The 22,015-nt window shown below is 42.3% G+C and overlaps 1 protein-coding gene across 2 annotated transcripts in view; it reads right to left on the bottom strand.

Moving 5' to 3' along the window:
• Positions 1–22,015, bottom strand: part of TMTC2 (transmembrane O-mannosyltransferase targeting cadherins 2) — a 422,822-nt gene that overhangs the window by 145,043 nt on the left and 255,764 nt on the right. For both annotated transcript variants that reach the window (XM_068276851.1, XM_068276852.1), the window contains 2 exons: positions 2,291–2,376; positions 1,738–1,922 (listed from right to left, as the gene is read on the bottom strand). In XM_068276851.1, the coding sequence (XP_068132952.1) occupies positions 1,738–1,922; positions 2,291–2,376 (271 nt within the window). The remainder of the gene's footprint in view (positions 1–1,737; positions 1,923–2,290; positions 2,377–22,015) is intronic.

The following is a 22,015-nucleotide window of genomic DNA, read 5'->3' on the forward strand; positions in this document are numbered from 1 at the left end:
CTTGATAACTGCTAAAAGGTTCAATGATGGTTTCTGTTTGCAGCTGAATTACTTTCTAATTTCTTAATTTCATTTGATGAAATCATTGATTGGATCTGAAGTGAATGTCAGCCTGAGTGTGTAAGGTATAAGCTAGTGATCTTCTGTAAAAACATGTGAACTGCTTTTGCACAGTAATAATCATCTGCAGCTCTGTGGTTCAATTTTAGGATACCAGAGCTCAAAAAGTTTGAAGAAATGGAGGGAGACGGGCATATACAACCACCTGTCTTTATGCCCACTGCTCCCCCCGTTCTCCTCTCTGCCCCCCATAGCTCACCTAAAAGCCCCGGGGATCCTCTTCCAGTCGGCCCGGGTCGGGACACAGTGAACAGGCGGTGGCCGGGCTGCGCACATCCTACATCGCGTGCTAGTGGCCAGGCGTACACTACGCATGGCGCAGTGATGTCATACGCATGCGCAGTGCGCTCCCACCCACAGGCTCGCTCTGTAGGGCGTGCGCAGTCTGGCCACCGCCTGCGCAGTAAGTCCCAACCTGGCCATCCAAAAGAGGCTTTTAGGGCCTGTACACACTGCTGCGCTTGCGCTGCACTTTTCAAATCGCATGCGCTTTTCAATCGCAAGGTCTTTAGAAAAATAATGAAAATCGTGGAGACCTGTACACACTGGTGCAATGCGCTTTTCCTATTCTCATGAAGGCTTGCGATTTAAAAATTGCATGCGATTTTAAAAGCGCAGCAGTGTGTACAGGCCCTTAGATGAGCTATGGGGGCAGAGATGAGAAAAGCTGGGAGCGGTGGGCATAAGGACAGGTGGTAGTATATGCCTGTTCCCTCCATTTCTCGCAAGTTTTTGAGCTTTGATATCCTTTAAGATGAACCCAAGGTGAAAATAAACTGATGAGATTAACAATTATATTTATCCTCCTTCTCCTAAAAATGACTTTTTAAAGTACTTCAGGGTTTTCTTTTATATTTAAACATTTCCAAAGTAGGTTGAATGTTTTACTGTCTACTCAGTGGCAGCCTATAAAGTGTCCTAGAATTAGAAAAAGGTCAATAGTTTATGTATTATATCCTTCCTGCCATCAGAAGTTGCTGTAATTTGCTTATTAGAGATGTTTACTATAGTCCTGACAAGGTAGCAACAAGATATAAGCTGTCATTTCCATGCCTAGAAATTACCTTAACTCTTTCAGGCAGCACAATAAAACAAGTAAAACAGCCCAGTTAATATGTTTTGTACTGTAAATACTCGTGTATCATCATGTCACATATCACCTGGGTAAACTTTAAAGAGGAATTTCAGCCTTAAACATACTGCCGTTAAGTTACATTAGTTATGTTAATTAAAATAAATAGGTAATATAATCTCTTACCCACCCTGTTTTAAAAGAACATGCAAATGTTTGTGATTTCATGAGGGCAGCCATCTTTCTGGTTGAAAGGAGGTGACAGGGAGCATGAGTGTGTCCTAATCACCCCTCCCAGTTGCTAGGCAACGAGAACAACATCATCAAAAATCCAATCATGCTTTGCACAGCATCAGGAGAAATATGCCCAGGTAGTTTTTTATGATGGGGTGGAGTTTAACTTCTATGCAGCTAAAAATAATGCTTTGGAAGAAAAACAAAGTTCTGATGCTGTGAAACTGTTAAAGAAACACCAAGCCTTTTCAATGCTGCTGAGTAGATTTTTAGTCTGGAGGTTCGCTGTAAGGTGTCAAATATGAACTCACCTCATACTGTCCCTGTTCATGGTATAACTTCCCGAGGTTGTAAAGACAGCTGGTCACTGAACTCTTATGGGCATTTGGATCTTTTAAATTTTCATCTGGAATGTCTGAACATTTTAAGAAGGTTCTTCTAGCCTCGTCAGTTCTTCCCTGATTCATAAGGATGATTCCTGTATTCAAGTATGCCGCTGTAAGATCAATGAAGATAGAAAGTATGACATTAGTACAGAAGTATCACCTGAAGGCACTATGTTGAACTCAAGCACTGCTCACAGTCGTACAAGTAAATTATTGGTTTTGATAAATCATTTCTACATATGGGTCTGTAAATGATTTATCTTTCCATACAGAAGTAGACCACCATCGGTAATCGGTGGCTCAGGCTACAGGCTTTCTCAAAACCTTTCATCTCTACAAAACACTGCCAATTAGGATGCCAGTTGTGATGATGGTTTTGTGGTGAGGTCTTAGTCCTTCATCTCATTTCAAAAAGACTGGGATGATAATCATACACAGATGTGAAGGAGAGAGATAAAAATGTAAATTCATTACTTACATGCCAGTGTAGGCCTGCTACCAATTGCTAACTTATAGTAGTGTAGAGCCTCGGAAAACTTGCTGTTTTCTTGGAGCAATAAGCCTCTGAAACAAACACAGAATAGGAAAGTAGATCACGATGTGTTAAAAACCATAAATATCATGCAGTAGATTATTATATTAAGCTGGTTACTTGAATAATTAAGTTCATGTTATAAAACTATAACAGTATATGCATAAGAAAAACAGTTTGAAAGTAACCTGTAGAAAGAGAAAAATGGACGTTATAGCTGGTAATCTTATCCAATCTTATTAGCTGCCTGGCTGTCATCCTGATCTAGTTGCTTCAGTAATATCAATGTCAGTGCCCTGTAATAAACCACCCAAGCCAATTACTGCCTGCAAAACATTTAGGGGTTTGATTCACTAAAGAAAATAACAGGGCTGTGGAGTTGGTCCAAAAATCCACCGACTCAGACTCCGACTCCTCAGTTTAGGATTCCACCGACTCCTCGACTCAGACTCCTCTAATTTGCATATTACAATTTTGTTGATTAAAAGTATGTAACATGAAATTCGTCTAACTGCCAACGCTTAGGAATTTTACAAGACAACTGAAGTGAGAAGGATGTGTAGACTACTATATTTATTCCCTTTAGACTAAAACTAGTCCTTGGTAGGCGTACTTGTAAAAGGTACAAACTGGAACAAAGAACATCTATCAGGCCCTAGGCAATGTAAGTGTGGGTGCATGTAAGAATGGTATGCAGGTACTCTGCAGGGGAATGAGTGGATTCTTCCTCTATTACACATTCTTCATGCACAATCTGAACAAGGTTTATGGGTGACAGACAACACCTCTGTGTTCAATGTGCACAACATTCTCAGTGGATTCCCTGCAGCTCTGTGGGGAGTGCATATGTAGAGTATAGTACTACTGTGTAACAAAGTAAACCTGAGACAGATGAAATAAAAGTTTTATACATACCTGGGGCTTCCTCCCGCCGCCTTCAGGATAATCAGTCCCTCGTTGTCCTCCTCCACCACCTAGATCTTCTGCTAGGAGTCCAGGTACTTGAGCCAGTCGGGCGTAGTGCGCATGCACACACTCCGCCGCCAGGAGCATACTAAACCTGTACAGCACTATTGCGCAGGTGCAGAATGTTCCTGGCTGTGGGAGCGGCACGTGGCTGGACTGCACTGACTGGCTGAATTACCAGGACTCATAGCAGAAGATCCAGGTGGTGGAGGATGTTATAATTTAAGTAGGCCTCAGTTACTTGGCCTGAGTTTTATGTAAAAGGCTTGTCCGCAGTGTATGCCTTTAAAATAAATAGAGGTTTTGTGATGCAGGCAAAGGCATCTCAGGGTCTGCGTGTAGCAGAGGATAGACGCAGATACTGAGAACATGTTCCTAAAAGAAGGCCATCGGCCTATTCTGACCTCCACACGTACACCACAGGAACAGTAAACATCAGCCATATTTACTAAACATCCACATTCCTGCATATAGGTCAAATGCCTCATTGATTATTAATCAAGTAGGTGTGTATGATGACACCACGAGTGGGTCCACCAATAATCTGATCTAGGGGGTGGCGAAGATGATGTCATATTTAACTCTTTCCTAGTCGGTATTAAACCCGGAGTGAGCGATGGAGAGGGCATTCTGCTCTTTACTTTCGCAATAGCTCGCAAGGCTGACTGGGACCTCTAAGTATGTGCTTCCTTTCTGTAATCTGATATAATGTCTGCTGTACATAGGTAGTCTAGATGTAACATAGGGTAGATACAAGAAGACCTGGGTATCTTCAGCAGGAAGGTACTCAAGCAGCTGTAACGCAACATGGAAGTCTGCTTTGCCAGGAGATGATAAACTGTATCTATCTGTATTTCTGTTACTTGAATAAATAACGTAAACCTTGAAGAAGCCTGAGGAAGTCTATCTCCTGCTTGCTGTGTGGAGAGTCAAGTGATCTCAATAGTCTGTGAGACGTAACTGTAAGAAGTTACTGGTGTCGAAGCAAGGTGATATAAGAACAGTTTATAACAGAGGACAGCGAGGGACTGATTGGCCTGAAGGGGGCTGGAGGAAGCCCCAGGTATGTATAAAACTTTACTTTTCATCCGTCTCAGGTACCCTTTAATTTGTGGTCACCAAACCAAATTTTAACATATCAAATTATTTGATTTCATGAGCAAAGGGTGTGCATACATTTGCATAAACCAGCATCAGCGCAGAATTATTTCCATCTCATTGACCATCTCTATTAGTGGCACAGCTACACATCAGGCTTTATTCTTACAGCATAGATGTTATTTAGTATATATAAGAGATTCCTGTGTACACATCATATATACAGTCAAAATCAGATATGTATATCTGACCTTAAAAATACGGGGACTGCTTTATTGAAGCAGCACAAGTAACTAATTTTGACTGGTTTATTTCATTTTTGTGGACTAAGCACAGCTATTACTGTATATATACTGTATATATACATTATTTTTAATGACTATTATCTGAGAAATAGAACATTTTATAATATTTTCTATTTTAATTACAGTTACAAATTCATTAGGAGTCGGAGTGGGAGTCTGTGCATTTTTTCCCGACTGCCCTGGAAAATAACGTACCGGTAAGTAACCTCCGGTTATCCGGATCTAGTCTTGGGCAAAGGACTCCAGGGGGCTGCAAAAAGCCCCAGGTAAGTTAAAATCATTATTACAAGTCGACTTAAGATTTCTTTTAAAGCAACATTTTTGTTTTACGTAACCAAAATGCTATGAAAAGATTCTTTGTGTCTTTTGTGATTGCTGGTCTCTACTTTTTTTGTTACGGTAATTACTGTATCACAGGTTACAAAGTTGAGAAAGATAAAATGGCTTTTCTTGTAATTTTCAGAAATAGGTTTTGAGTTACTATAGTACTGCAAGATGTAATGAGTGACATAAGTTGTATTAAAAAAAATTACAAATTAAATGTATTCCAAAAGCATAAAAAGAAAATAGCAACATTTGCTCATGCTAAGAGAACTTGCGTGATGAAACGTACAGGTTATATTAATATGACTCCATATACTATATAGCAAAAGAAAAAAAAAAACTTCACATAACACATAGCATTCATTGATCAAAATAATACAAAAAAAGTTAAAGATTTTATAAAGAATTTATTTTAAAAACTGTAAAAACTAAACAGGCGTCAAATTAAAAAAAAATAGAGATACTGTCATCAGTCTTTTACAGATTTCATTGAACATTTCAAGGGAAAACATGGCTAGTGCAATGCAAAAGTTCATATTCTGATACATGCTCTGTGCTTGGCTTCCAAAAAGGCCATTGTAGTAATACAGCAAGACAGCTGTACAGTATTACTATAGCAGCAGCATCTTTTACTCTGACCCTAAGATAGACCTGAAGTGAGTATGTACATTGTCTATTCTCCAGAGAAGCAATTCCCATTACCCGCTTGCTTTGGAGAGAAAGCCTCATTTTTTAAGAAAATCTATTATTCTTTTGTGTGAACATGTGAAAGTCGTACCAAATTCCACACATTTGCTGAATAGCTGCAGATGTTGCAAACTGGAGTATCTGCTATCCGAGTTGCATAACATCAGACATATCTAGATTCCCTCATACTGTACACACATGGCTTTTTCTACCCTTACAGGGACACTTAAGCCAGGAAAAAAAAAAAAAAAAGTTTTACTCACCTGGGACTTCTACCAGCCCCCTGCAGCAGTCCTGTCCCCTCGCAGCCACTCACTAATCCTCTGGTCCCCTGCTGCCAGCTAATTTTGATTTTGACGACAGGAATGGCCACGCATAGTTTTATCCGCATTCCCGACTATAATTAGCGCTATTGCGGGCTGCAACCCGTACAAAGATACGCGTTGCCGCATTACCAACACACAGATATGCGGCAATGCATATTTTTGTGACCAGTCCTGTCGGCAAAAACGAAACTAGCTGGCAGCGGGGGACCAGAGGATTAGTGAGTGGCTGCGAGGGCACAGGACAGCTGCAGGGGGGTGGTAGAAGCCCCAGGTGAGTAAAACTCATTTTTTTCTGGCTTAAGTGTCCCTTTAAGTATGCCAAATCACACAACTCTAAACTAGTTATTATGGGGCAACTTGTAAACCAAAAATATCTGAAGATTTTCAGAGAAATTTTTTTCTATACCTCCAGTATGCATGAAGCAGGGGTTAATGAAACATAATATATATACCATGTATTTCTTTACTGATTATGCTGAGCATTAAGGTGTCTATTTATAAAAAGAGGTCATGTGCAGATTACAAGAAAAAATACACGATTTCACAGAAATACTATAATTTTGAAATCCAAGTTAAAATGTATATGCTGTAGTAAATAACAGAAGTAAAATGTTAAACTAAATATATTTTAAATCCCTAAACTCATGCAACACATACATGGTCACTCATTAAACGCTCCTTTATATTCATATTGTTATTTAGTATTTACATATAGTACAGGCATCTTCCGCAGTGCTTTTACATACACATACAAGTATGAAGCATGAAGTGCTCCAAAATCTCCTGATAGCTAGCTGCATTGACCCTGCCCTTGATAAAACACAGTGGACCAACACCAGCAGCTGACATGGCACCCCAGACCATCACTGACTGTGGGTACTTGTCTCTGGACTTCAGGCATTTTGGTATCTCCCTCTCCCCAGTCTTCCTCCAGACTCTGGCACCTTGATTTCCGAATGACATGTAAAAGTTGCTTTCATCCAAAAAAAAGTACTTTGGACCACTGAGCAACAGTCCAGTGCTGCTTCTCTGTAGCCCAGGTCAGGCGCTTCTGCCGCAGTTTCTGGTGCAAAAGTGGGTTCATGCTTCCATCTGCTGAAAAGCTTTATGGAGATGAAGATTTCATTTTTCAGCACGACCTGGCACCTGCTAACAGTGCCAAAACCACTGGTAAATGGTTTACTGACCATGGAATTACTGTGCTCAATTGGCCTACCAACTCTCCTGACCTGAACCCCATAGAGAATCTGTGGGATATTGTGAAGAGAAAGTTGAGAGACGCTAGACCCAACACTCTGGATGAGCTTAAGGCCGCTATCGAAGCATCCTGGGCCTCCATAACACCTGAGCAGCAGTGCCACAGGCTGATTGCCTCCATGCCACGCCGCATTGAAGCAGTCATTTCTGCAAAAGGATTCCCGACCAAGTATTGAGTGCATAACTGAACATAATTATTTGAAGGTTGACTTTTTTTATTGGTCGGATGAAATATTCTAATTTTTTGAGATAGGAAATTTGGGTTTTCATGAGCTGTATGCCAAAATCATCAATATTAAAACAATAAAAGGCTTGAACTACTTCAGTTGTGTGTATTTGAATCTAAAATATATGAAAGTCTAATGTTTATCAGTACATTACAGAAAATAATGAACTTTATCACAATATGCTAATTTTTTTAGAAGATCCTGTATATATATACAGGACTGGGTTCCCGGGTTCCTTCAAGGTTAGCATACTTTCAATTACTGTATTTTAACATTTAATAGTAGCTCATTGTATGTATAGAGTGAGGTATAGTACTATATAAGCTAGGCCTATTTTTAACATTGAGTCTCAAGCAACCAGAAAGCACACTTATCGAGCATCAGACCATCCCCCATCAGTGCCAGATGACCGAGACTCAACTATATATAACCTTGTCAATAACTGTACCTCAGAGTTGCTCACATTCTAATCCCTACCACAGTCCCATGTCTATTCTAGACTGTCGCCAATTTAGGAAATCCAAGTAACTTATCTGCATGTTTGTGGAATGTGAGAGCAAACCAGAGTGACCAGAGGAAACCCACACATACACTGGTAAAAAATACAAATACATGCAAATCCATCTATCTGTTTAAAAATTTGAACTAAAAATAATAAAAGCCTATTTAAAACTGTTCATTCTAAAGAAGCATAGTAAGAAAAAAACATAACCACATAAAGTAAAACAAGATGAATACATAGACTACATCAACTTAAGTGTACACTTTGTCACAGAAACGTTTAATATTCTACTCTCCAAAACTGGAGGGCCTGGCAAATTTTAACTCGGACCATATATACTACATAAACACATTTAAGAGGCACATTGTTTCACTTTGAGTTCCTTTAAATCTTCAGCAGACATGGTAATATTAAACAATTGTGCTTTCCTTATTCCCCCTTAGGAACACAGTAAAGCAGTGTAGGATTCTATTTCATGTTAGTGCCAGTTTCCATAATTTTTTTTCAAAACACACACCTTTTTTTTATTAACCTCCCTGGCGGTACGCAGATGCGGTGGCTGCGTCCGCGGGAGGGATTTTTTTAAATTAAAACTGTTTTGTTAATGTTAGCTAGCACTAGGCTATCTAACTGTGGCCCCAAGGCCCCCGGCACCTCTCTAAGCCCCCCGATCGCCGCCAGCAACACTCACCCGTCCGCGATCCCGCAAGAGCCGCAGCTTCCCACTTAGCTTCACTCGTCGCTATGGCGACGATCGGACATGACGTTATGACATCATGTGCAGTTCCGATCCTCCCATAGCAAAGCCGGGTGCTGATTGGGAGACTGCGCCATCGCGGGATCCCTGGGTTGTACATATACCGATCGGAGGGGACCGGAGGGACATGGTTAGATAGCAAAGTGCAAGCTTAACCAAATAAAGCCATTTTTATTTTTAAAAAATCCTCCCGGGGCCATGCGATCCCATGCGGTGGCTAGCCCGACACTGTCGGGCTTACCGCCAGGGAGGTTAAGGTTAAATAGCTTCTCATGTAACGCATGAGTAAGAATAGACTCATCTGAAAAATTATTATAAATTACTACAGATTCAACCTGGCAGAACTGAAGTTGTTTAAAGTGTAACTGTCGGACATAAAATTAAAAATGAATTCTTTATTTTTATCTGGTAAACAAATAACCAGGCAGTCCAAAAGTTAAAATCACTATTACTTTTCTTGTTGATAAATGATCATTCCCCAATTTACCTGACTCTTATTTGGTACACACAAAATTTGGTATACAAAAAGGAAGTTGCAGGGCATGCTGGGTTGTCCTTATTTGCTTCTCTATTTTCCCTCAGTCTTAAAGAGAGTCTGAAGCGAGAATAGATCTCGCTTCAGACCTCATATATAGCAGGGGCACGTGTGCCCCTGCTAAACCGCCGCTATCCCGCGGCTTAACGGGGGTCCCTGTCCCCCAAATCCCCTCCGTAATGCGGGGGAGCGCTTCCGCATTGGGGCAGGGCTAACCGCCGCAGCCCTGCCCCACGCGCGTCTGTCAGCGCGTATCTCCCCCTCTCCCCCACCCCTCTCAGTCTTCCTTTACTGAGAGGGGCGGGGGAGAGGCGGTGATGCACGTCTGATAGACGCGCTGGGAGGCAGGGCTGCAGTAGTTAGCCCTTGCCCCAGGAAGCAGAATCTGCGACCAAGAAGACGACCAAGGTTTACGGGGGGTGGGTTGGGGGATCAGGGACCCTCGTGCAGCCGCGGGATAGCGGCGTTTTAGCAGGGGCACACATACCCCTGCTATATATGAGAGCTGAAGCGAGATTTAGTCTCGCTTCAGTGTCTCTTTAACTAATGCAGCCTGATTGGCTGAAGCTCCAACACATCTGTTCCATTCTGATTGGCCAATATTTCTCATGTTGAGATAATGCACTTTCTATAGTGAAGGGCAAGCAAAGCAGGCAGAGGAGAGTAGAGCAGGAAATGACATCAGGATTGGCTTCAAAATAGCCACACTTAAAATGGGAAATGCGAAGAAGGATTTTCTCATTTTTTACTGTAGAAAAATCACTAAAATCAAAATGTGGACAGGCCAATATATATGTAAGTAAAGCAAGTATTTATCTACTTATATATGTGTGTTTTTTTCTGAGATAGTATGGCTGACAGCTACTCTTTAAGGAAAGCAATGAAAATGAAAAAGTGGCTGTTGCTAAATAAGGCAACATTTTCAAAATTCACAAATACACACTCTAAATGTAAATGCTCTATTAATGAATCTAACAATCAGGATAGGATTTGCCTATCGAAACAGATCTAGAGAATATTTTTAGACTTAACAATCAGGATAGGATTGGCTATCTAGATAGATCTAGAGAATATATGTAGCATTTTAATGTTATACATAACCGAAAAAGAGGAGTATTTACCTTTTATGCAATTGGTGTCAACTCGTTTAAAGAGACTCTGTACTAAAAAAAATGTCCCCTGGGGGGTACTTACCTCAGAAGGGGGAAGCCTCAGGGTCCCAATGAGGCTTCTCCCGTCCCTGTAGTCTGCAGGCTATCCAGCGCTGGCTCCCCTGAAGTGTCCTGCAATCCTCGCTCGGCAAGCCTGACAAGGCTTGATTTATTTACCTTCCCTGGCTCCAGCGGGTGGCGCTGTTGCGGCTCTCAACACGGAAATAGACGGAAACAGCCAATCTCTGTTGGGTCCGCTCTACTACGCAGGTGCAGGAGACTTGTACCTGTGCAGTAGAGTGGACTGACAGCGATCGGCTATCTCTACCCATCTCCGAGCGGAGAGCCGATACTGCATCTGCGCTGGAGCCGGGAGGTAAATATTTACATCCCCACTGTTTGGAGGGGCACAGCTAGACCGCCCTGGGACACAGGAGGACGGGGGAAGCCTCGATAGGATCCGGAGGCTTCCCACACCCGAGGTGAGTACCCCCCAAGGGAACTTTTTTTAGTTACAGGTTTGTTTGTTTTTTAATTGTTTAACTAGATGTTCCAACTGTTAAAAAAAAATAAACCTGTATAAATTCATCTTTTATGCTGACCACATGTGCATGTAACACGAGATGGTAGCGGGTGCTTGTGCCTTCTGGGGCAGGTAGAGCTGGTAGTAAGTCTGGAGTGAGTCTCTGATGTTCACCAACACGAAGTTTTATTTCTGTATTTACAATACATACAAGAAACAACATATGTGGAAACAAAACAAGATGGGTTACAAACAAAAAAGGATATATGACCTGAGGCACAGCTATCCAAGGCAAGCACAGAGGCATATTTATGCTGATCCATGTGCCTCTGTGCATTGTCTGTTCCTTTCCTTGTACCCCTGGCCCGAGTAAACTCCTTGAAAAATTTTACCTTCGGGTAATGTCGACCTTGTACTCTGGAAGAAATGTCCCTTTTCTTTTTCCCTCCTATTTCCTCCCCCACCCCATTCACTTACCTTAGGGTGAGTGGCAGGGAAGGGAGGGTAAGAGAAGGGAAAATTGCAGTAAGCCCCTTTCTTCCTGTCTGATTATTTGACTTTAGCCCAAGGTCAAACTTATCAAGGAGTAATTGCAGGGACTTGTGCTGGCAAAATACAACTTCTGAAAGCAGAGGGAGATAAAATACATGAACGATTGACCTTTTTCTAACGCTGAGATACTTATTAGGCTGGCACTGAGCAGAGGCAACAAAATATTCAATCTAGTTTGTAAATGTTTATAAAATAAAACCATGGGATATCTTAAAAAAAAAGTCATTTTTAGGAGTAGGAACATAAATAGAATTGTACATCTCATTGGTTTATTTTCATCGCAGGTTCACTTTAAGGAAGTTTTTGGGATGAAGAAAACAATTCACGGCATTGTTTTTCTAAAGCAGTGCTGCGTTACAGCTTTTTTTCAGTGCCTAAAACTTTTAAACTTTACTATATATGCATTGTGATTTACATTTACAAAGTAACCATTTCTCAAAACAAGAGAGTTGGTTGCTTCCCTTGTGATACTAAGAATGACAGCCAAGTTCTTCCAGTAAAATACTGACGTCGCATCCAAGAGCCCCAGACCACAATCTGAAATTCACAAGCTGCAAAATTAATAAGAGACTAGAAATCATATATGGATAAAACGTCAGTGACATTCATTTTTACTTTCTAATTTTAGTTTAACAAAGCTACATTTATCTGTATTGCATTACTATATTTTGCTCTTGGAACTTTGGAGGCGTATTGCAGTGCACAGTTTGAAAGCACTTGATAAAATGACCCAGTTATGTAGAAGGAGTAAGATATCACAAGGAGTATTCAGCTTCTTCAAGTATTACTGTAGCAATCACACCCAGACAATTTCATGAGCAAGTTCTAAGACAAGCAAATGTATCAACCTCCATGCCAATATTGTAAGTTTAACCCTTTTATTGAGGTGGGCTAATTCCCAGTTCCCCAACCCTGTCCTCCAGGCCCACCGACATTGCTAGCTGCGTGTATACTGCGATCGCCGCCGATTTGCCGCTACCTGCCGCGTTAGAGGTCTTCCCGACACCCCCCCCCCCCCCGAGACCCCATGCGCAGCCTGGCCAATCAGTGCCAGGCAGCGCTGAGGGGTGGATCGGCACTCCCTCTGTCGAAGACGTCATCGCGATCGTCGCCACGGCGATGGGGGAAGCCCTAAAGGAACGGGCAAGGCTAGCTACATGATAGAAATTTTTTTTTTTGCAAAAAATACCTTCCCACGCCCGCAGGGCCGCGGGAATCAGACCGCCAGGGAGGTTAATAAACATCTGGAGAACATGAAGCCAAGTATAACCACTCACTGAATTTTCAAACACAGGAACCGCACATGGCAGGAGCTGGAGGAGAATGGCCATTCTCCACCAGCTCCTGCCATGTGCGGTTATACCTACTTCATGTTGTCCAGACGCGCGGGAATCGATCCGGGCGACCGCGGGGACGCACTGGGATCCAGCCAGCGGCAATATTCTGGTGCACAAACGAGCCGTGTATGCCCAGCTTTACAGTAGGTAATAGAAATCTGAAAGGTTTTGAACTGGTCCACCTCCTCATGTGGGATTCTCTGGATTTCCTCTGTTTGCAATCACGGCAGTTGCTCAGACCAAACACAAACATAGGGTGCAGATGAGTTAAGAGACGGGTGGCATCTTTTCACAGGTCAATTCCAGGGAGTGTTTTTTGTAATGAATAAAGGAAAGGCTCAAAAACCCCAAAGAGGGGTGACAGCCACATAGGAGAAAGGTAATTTATAGCTTATTTTACTCTGGGGGAAATGTACTTTTTATAATATATATATACACATACATACATACATACATGTACATTATATATACATACATACATATACATCATTTTTGCAACAGTGGTCCTTTAAATGAATGCATCAATCTCAGGCTACAGAACGTGTTGGAGTCTGCGGATAACTTTGGAAGCTTTTACCTAGTGAACTAAATTATTCAAGAAGGCTTTGGCTTTATTAAATTCCATTTCCATATTCTGTATTTTTTCCAGCATTTCTATAACGTATAAAGTCGTTTAGAAAGGCAAACCTTGAAAGCTTACACTTGTGTCTTATAGCTAGTTAGTAAATAGCAGCTTTATCATAATCCCCATGCTGGGTACTGGAGATGAGGAGAAGCGTTGTGACTGCATGCAGAGTGGGGGCAGTGTACCCACGCAGCTGTCTCTGGATCTACAAGAAAAACTCAGACCTTCTCTGTATGAGCAACATGCTTCCAAGCTGCCCTATAAATGAATATTATATTGTTTTAATTTAATTAATTCACTTATGCATTCATTTTTCTATTCTCTTGCGTGTTCTTGTGAAGCAGGCTTTGATTAGTGTTATAGCACACACTGAATATCTAACATATCCCGATCCTGCTGGCATTAGCAGAGTTTGAGAAATGAAGCTTTTCCTACCTGTGCCTAGGTGGTCTCATGTGGATATCAAAACTGTTACTGAATGCTATTCCATCTGTATAAATTTATGAGTGCATTCTAAATCCCTCTTATCATGATTTCTATTTACATGCAGGCAGATGGTGTCAGACTGCAAAAGGAAGTGTTTACACTTTCTATTTTTGTACACCACTCTTCCGTGCCAAATTAAAAAAATAAATAAAAGGCTGGACAATATGAGCAGCCAAAATGCAATAAAAAAATAAAAAACAAACCACTTACTATGACAGAAATGTACACTTTGCTGGTTTTCACTACAGACACTACCACATTATGGGACTGCAAGCAACTTTTTGGGGGCATCTGCTGCTTGCCTGTGATCAGTACGACAATGTAATTCTAAGGGGTGATGCCACGGACTACAGTGATCCAATTTGTTTGCAGAATCACAAAGCAGTGTCTGGTGCAATACTAGACCAACTGTGCTTGAGTGACAAGCACAAAATCACTTACAAATCACTAGAAATATGTATAAATAATTGCAAACATTGTTTTGTGATTTGCAGTGGAACCCAGTCCTAAGACGGGGTACACACCAAATTGTGATTGGCTAATTTTACCACCTCCATGAAGCATGACAGCTTACCTACACAATTGTTCATAATATTTAAAATCTGTTCCCCTCATACCAAATGAAAGTGGTAAAAATGGCCAATGACTGGTCAATCAAAATTGGATGTGTGTATACACTCTTAGGCTTTGCTCACTTTTTACACAGTACACACAGTAAAGGTAGCCATAAATGTAGCAAAAATGGGCAGATTCGACCAAGAGACAAATCTCTCTTTAATTAAATCTGATTATAGAGAGATCTGTCAGCTGCCCATACACCACTGGCCAACTCCCGATCAATTTCATGATTAAATCGAATCAGCCGTGTGACACCGCATCAGACCGCCTCGCCGCCCCAACGCTTTCCTCCTAACATTAAGCATTCCCTTCCACTGGTGCAGGTTAAACATTACCTGTCTGCGGCCTCTGCATGTCCCCGCTAGTTCCGGTTGCATTATATTCTTCATACACGCATGCCACATGGTTGCCTAGTGACGTGGCCGTGTGTATGACATCTGATGTCATACGCCCACCCTTACTAGAAAACCACATGGGGCACACGTGCATGTAGAGCAGAATGCGCATGGAGCAATGGCGGACAAGCGGAGGCCATGGACAGAATGTATAACATGCACTGGGCACTGGGGGGGGGGGGGGGAGAGACACACTTAACATGAATGAGGACAGCACTGGGGGTTTCGTCGCTGTTACCGCCGTGCACCCAATCGAGCAAGTCAGCCCAACATCTTGCAGCATACACAATCAAAATTGGTTGCATTGTCGATCGGTCATGCACTTGGTGGCACAGATTTTCATCCGACTTAATAATAATAATCGAATTGGATGGTTGATTGTCTGCCTAATGTATGGCTACCTTAATATGTACGCACACATGAACAAACAGCAGCAGTATTTAGTCATGTTACTGCACACCCCATTGCTAGTGTAAGCAGTGTTAAAAATGCATTTTTGCAAATGTATTTATTTTAAGGTCCTCAGATATGATTGGGTACTTGAAATTAAAACAAATACAAAAAAATGATGACAGCTTTGTTAAGTTTAATCCTTAAAAGTTGTTAGGTACAATAAAACTCAACCCAACGTGCATTTTTTTTTTCATTTTAGATCACGTGCATGGGGAAGTATGGCCACTGCCGTTTAAAGTTACCATCTATATATATTTAGATCCCTATTGGGCAGATTACCATATACTGCCTGTCTTATGTGGCCTACAAGAGAATCACACGTTGCACAACAGGAACTCTTTATTCCGGTCTCTTTCACTGGCATGGATATTTGTAAATGCAACAGAACGTGCAAGAGATTCTTCATCCAGATAGCAAAAAAAAAAAAAAGTTCTGGAGCAGAGAAAGAGCAGGATATGTCTGGACTCCCATCTGAGTGGTGTAATTTACAGCTTTTCAGATGATATTAATAGATAAATACATTGAAAACTGGCTTTAAAATTACTGGGGGGGGGGGGGGGGGGGTGAGGGTGAGGGGATTGTATGGAATTGGAGATATTTTAGGATGCTCCTACACACAAAAATTACTGAATCAATCCCTCAGGAAGCAGGTAAGGGCTGACTGCTGTACAGATTTGTAGCTATCCTACAGGTTAACAACACGTTTTGTTGCTATGGAGGGGGGGTTGGAGCCTTGGAAGGATGATGGTGCAGCCCATAAAGGAAAGGGAAAAGTAAGGAGGAGAACAATGGGCTTGGCCTCTGCTTGGCCAAGACTAGAGATGGTCAATTAGGTGCAAATAATTTTGCGTTGATGCAGGAGTATGCAAATTGATGCTGCTTGAAAGTGGACCAACTTGAATTTTACCGTAGCAAGATTTGATTGTTTAATTTTCAAGCTGCATACATTTGCATAATGTTGCATTAACTCGAAATTATTTGCATCTCATTGACCATCATCCCTAGCCATGTATTAATCCTTTTTGTCACCATTAAGCTACAGTATAGGAAAAATCCAGAGGACAGCTTTGTATTCTGAGGTTTACCTAGAGAACTGTAGGAATCTTACTTTTTGTATGGTGTCTGCATTATTAAAACAAAATACAATCGGTCAGATCATAGACAAAGCATCTCATCTAAGGGAGAAAGATCAAAATGTGCACTAGCTTTGCTGCAGGCAAAAGAAAAAAAAAGGAAGAAGTAAAAGCAATATGAGTGAAAAAGAAACTGAAAACTAAAAGTTATCAATGGTTTCATATACAGTATCCCACAGAGATTAAAGTGAAAGGCCAGAGGAGCATTTTCTCTTGAATATTCAACAGTAAGATGTGAATGAATTGCTGAATAGACAATTTGCAACATACAAAACTTTTAGCAAAAACACACATTGGCTATCATTCATAAAGCATTACCGCATGTGGTAATGCAGAAAACAGCTGACTTTACCGAACACTTAGCAAGTTCAGCATTCATAAAAGCTGTTACCGCATGAAAAGCTCAAATTACTGAGCAGTGAGGTAAATTACCGCCTTGTGCGGTGATTATCTCAACACATGTCACTAAATGTCAGTTCACAAAGATTAGAGCTGCCGGTATTGGGCCGGAGAATACCGCTTGCTTAGAGGAGGCGATAAGCATGCAGATAAGAGCAAAGTAGGCTGTGCAGAAGTCTCTGCGAGTCTGTGCAGGGAGCCGAAGTCTATGTGAGTCAGTCTGTGCGAGTCTGTGCAGGGAGCCAAAGTCTGTGCGAGTCAGTATGTGCGAGTCTGTGCAGGGAGTGTCTGTGTGAGTCAGTCTGTGCGAGTCTGTGCAGGGAGCCGAAGTCTGTGTGAGTCATCTGTGCAGGGAGCCGAAGTCTCTGCTATGCTGTGCAGGGAACCGTAATTACAGCTTGTAACAAAAGAGAGGCATCGCTACACTTCTGCTGTACCTCTCAATGGGCTGCGGTAATTTACCGAACTTCAAAGGCTGTGAAAATCTTTATGAATTAGCACACAAAGGTCTAAAATGCCGAATGCGGTATTTTCCCGACCAGATTTTTTATTTACCAAACACACTTTTATGAATGATAGCCATTGTAGGTAAAGAGCCTAGCAAAAAGTTACAGTTTAAGATCAACGAGAAAGATATTAGGACCCCTGTTGAGGCCCTGTCAATCATAACTATCTATCTTCATTCAATAGATCAATTAATAAAAAAGAAGGAAGAAAGGTTTCCTACAATCTGTGCACCTACATTGCTACTTTTAACGATACACTGATTTTTTAAGTACCCCTGAATTGAGAGGAAAATCTATTTTCTTTTAAACAATACCAGTAGTATGCAGTTCTGATGATCTCTGACATCAGTAATGTCTGAATCACACACCTGGAACAAGCACCAGGTTAATCCAGTCAGACTTCAGTCAGAAACCCCTTATCTGCATATGCTTGTTCAGGGTCTCTGGTTAAAAGTATTGGAGGCAGAGGATCAGCAGGATGCCAGGTAAATGGCATTGCTTACAGGGAATACATGTCAGCCTCCATATCCTTCGAAGTTCAAGGTGATGGCCATCAACAAAGTGTTAAAAACTACCTAAAGGTCCGTACACACGCCGGACTTTAGGCAACGACGGGTTCGTCGTTGCCTCCCGCTGGGTGGGCGTGCCAGCGACAGTCCGGCGTGTGTACGCTCTGTCGTCAGACTGATACGGCTGTTTCTGAGCGATCCGCCCGGCGGATCGCTCAGAAACAGCCGTATCAGTCTGACGACAGAGCGTACACACGCCGGACTGTCGCTGGCACGCCCACCCAGCGGGAGGCAACGACGGACCCGTCGTTGCCTAAAGTCCGGCGTGTGTACGGACCTTAAGATTTCCTCTAGCAACTCATATGAATGTACTGTGAGAATCTGAAGAACCAAATATCCCAAGTGTCAATTCAAACAAAAGTGTCTAGGTATTTATTGCTTTCTGCGTAACAATTAACTACTAACAAGTTTTACAAAAACTGTCCTTCAGTTAAAGCAGTCACTGCTGCCATATGAACTTTAAGACCGTTTAACATCAACCCCTTATCCCAATTGTCCTGTAGGAAATCTAATAAAGCTGGAACGGTTAATCCCAAATGTGCCACCAGAAGTTAAAGTAAAACTTTAATTGAAATTGCTACAGACATACATCAGTGTTCTGTAATACTTTTTGTAATTTAATGCAAAAATCTTGTTATTGATTCCACCGAGGGGCAACAAAACATGCACACTACCATATCATGGTCTCGGTTAGTGAATACCCATACTGAGTAACTGTTTTTCATGCATGGGTGTAATTTCCTTACATGTTAGCAACTTAGTAAGGCCTACTGTATAATGCTAGGTTTGATGATCTTGACTTACTCTTACCAGAAGCCCGGGGAAGGCCAGCAGGAAATCCCGTTCTGAACGGGATTTCCTGCTTACTCTGATCGCCGAAGGCGATCGGAGTGGGTGGGGGAGGCCGCTGCGCAGCGGCTATCATGTAGCGAGCCCAGGGCTCGCTACATGATTTAAAAAAATAAAAAAGTTAAAAAAAGTGCTGCGCCCCCTGCTGGGCGATGCAATTGTATTGCCCAGAGGGTTAATGGTAAAGTGATAAGTGCAGAATCATTACTGGATACCATATTCCAAGTTTCCAGTCTCTGGTTTAGAGTTTTGTTACATGGTTCTAGTTATTTGAGTTGAAAAAAAGACAAACTTTTTGTTTTATATTTTACTTTTTTGAAACCCCTTTAAAACACTGTCATTTTTGTACACCCACAGCCTTGACCTGACATCTGTAAGTGCTCATCACTGGAATTTTATGAGGCATGTAAGAAATATAAATTAGCACTCAGGGGCCACATATCTTTATTTGAGCAAATCAAAAACAAATTTAATCTGGAGGAGAACGAGTACTTTACTTATCTTAGACATCACCACAGGGATAAACAGAGTCTTTTCAATCCCATAATCCCAGTTCACATTTGTGCAGTCCTAAAAAGCTCTATTCCACCGAATGGAGGCATTTCCATGTGGTATAAGGAACGCTTGCAGAATAAAGAAATTACATTAAAAAAAGATTTGCTCACATAGTCTTACGGGCTTAATTCCAGTACAATCGTGCCCCAAATAATAAAAACTCTACAATTAGTGTTTATATTAGCACCACCATCCTCTGCAATGCTGTATAGAGTATATTGTCTTGACACTTTCCCTCTGTCTAAACCCTACCAAAGTCATATATTTATGTACGTATCATGTAGTGTATATATTGTAGCCAATTTAGGGGAAGTCAGTTCACTTATCTGTATGTTTTTCGGATGGGGGAGGAAACCGGAGTGCCCAGAGAAAACCTATGCACAAACGTGGAGAACATACAATCTCCGTGCAGATAGTGCCCTGGCTGAGATTCAAAAAGACGACCAAGTACTGCAAGGTGAGAGTGCTAACCACTACGCTACCGTGGTGTCCAATTGGCTATGCAATTATCTCAACAACAAGGAAATTAGCCCTTTATGATAGCTTTCATTCCCCACTATGCTGGAGACAGTGTGGCCAAACAGGCACTTTCACATGTCCTTTTGACCAGCCCAAAATTGAACCAATTTTGGAACAGCTTACAAATTATGGTTTATCATTTCATATAGAGGCTTTTGTTACGTCACCCCATGCTGACAATGGTTCAGAGCACATTAACCAAGAATACAGACTAGTAGTGTTCCAAGTGCGGGTGGCTCCCTTTACCAGAGGGGTTAAGGTTAGGCATGGGGGTAGTAAATTTAGGCATATGGGGGGGGGGTGATTGGTTAAGATTAGGCACCAGGGGGGTTTGACACAGATGGAACCGATGGTTGCGGATACCCGGAAAATTATTGGTAAGATGTAAACACCTAACCTTAACCACTCCCCTATGTTGCCCCTAACCTTAACCAATCCCCCTTCTCCCCCTTGTTCCTAACATTAGTTCCCCCACCCCTTCGATGCCTAAACATAACTACCCCCATGCTTAACCTTAACCATAGGCAGCAATAGTAAAAGCTGCAACTAGCAGAAATGAATCATATTCAAGGTGCTCAAATAGCGGGCGCCTTTATCAGACACCATAATTTCATTCATTTGCCACTCATTGGAGCTTTTACTATTGCTGCCTATGAATTCAGATTTTGGGCTCTGTAGAACTGATTCTCACAATTAAGATTCAAGCTAGAGAGAAATACGGACTTTGTAACTCTAGCATCCTTGCAGAGTGTGTGTGTGTGTGTGTGTGTGTGTGTGTGTGTGTGTGTGTGTGTGTGTGTGTGTGTGTGTGTGTGTGTGTGTCACACACACACACACATCTTTGAGCATTCTGCAAGGATGCTAGAGTTATAGTAGCTTGGACAATGGTTTACGTAATAATCGAGACAAAATTATTTTGTGCCAATTTCTTTTCTGTTAAAACCACAATAAGACAGTTTACGATGGAAATTGTTCCAGAATATGACAAGTTCTGTTGAAGTTTTGAGCACCTCCTAGCATCAATCTCTTTTTGTGTTTCTCCCCCCCCCCCCTTTTTTTGTCTCCTCCCTTCTTTCCCCCCCTACCTTCTTTCCTCCAGTATTCTCCTTGTTATATTGCCTGATGAAGCGGGATGCTGGCCTGTGAAACGCATTGCATCACTATTGGAGAATTGTTTTAATAAATATATTGATAGATCTTACGGCTGAATTAGCCTGGTCATTTTTGTATCTGGGGGAGGTGAATCCACCCATTTCCCTCCTTTTAGACAGTTTTTTACCTATTTTATACTTGTTTGGCGCCTCTATTATCCCTGTTATTCTATATCTCAGTCCACCCTTGGTGGAGGGGTGTATCCCCATTTCTTCCTATCTATAGAGAGCGACTTTTTAAACCTGAGTGGGGTCAGGTGACAATTCTCCCCACCTGCTGTCTCAGTGGTTGCCTATGTGGTAACCCTGACTTGTGAGTATAACTTTTATTCCACTTGAATTCCATTTTTGTCAAAATTACTACACCAGATTGGGCTCTCTGTTTCTTTCACTCCTCCTAGGAGTGTGTAAGAGGCCAAAAAGGACCAAAAAGCCCTATTGCTAAAATGTTATGCAAAACAGAAGTTTGAATATTCAGGTTGGAGTGACCATATGATCAGCGGGCGTCCTGTGTTGGCGCGGCCGCTCGCGGGTGCTCCGGCCCTGGCTCCGGTTCGCTTCTGGAGTTTCTGACTTTGGGGTCGGGGGGCCGCTGCGCCTGCGTTGCCGTGTCCTCGGTCCCGGTGGTGTCGTCGGGGGCGCGCGGCGCGGGCCCAGTATGGTCTGTGTTTGCGCGGTGCGCTCCTGGTGGCGTCGGCGGGGGCTCTGGCGTGCGGGCGCGGTGGTTTTCTGGCTTTGGGGTCGGGGGTTCCGGGGGTGGGCTGGGGGCGGGGCCGGGGCGTCGGTGGGTGGCTGCGCCGGCGCGGGATGTCTGCGGGGGGCTGTTGGGGGCCCCGGGTGGGTTCGGCTCGTTTTCCCCCGGCCCC

The sequence above is a fragment of the Hyperolius riggenbachi genome, chromosome 3 (genome assembly GCF_040937935.1).
Source record: "Hyperolius riggenbachi isolate aHypRig1 chromosome 3, aHypRig1.pri, whole genome shotgun sequence".
NCBI classification, from domain to species: Eukaryota; Metazoa; Chordata; class Amphibia; order Anura; family Hyperoliidae; genus Hyperolius; species Hyperolius riggenbachi.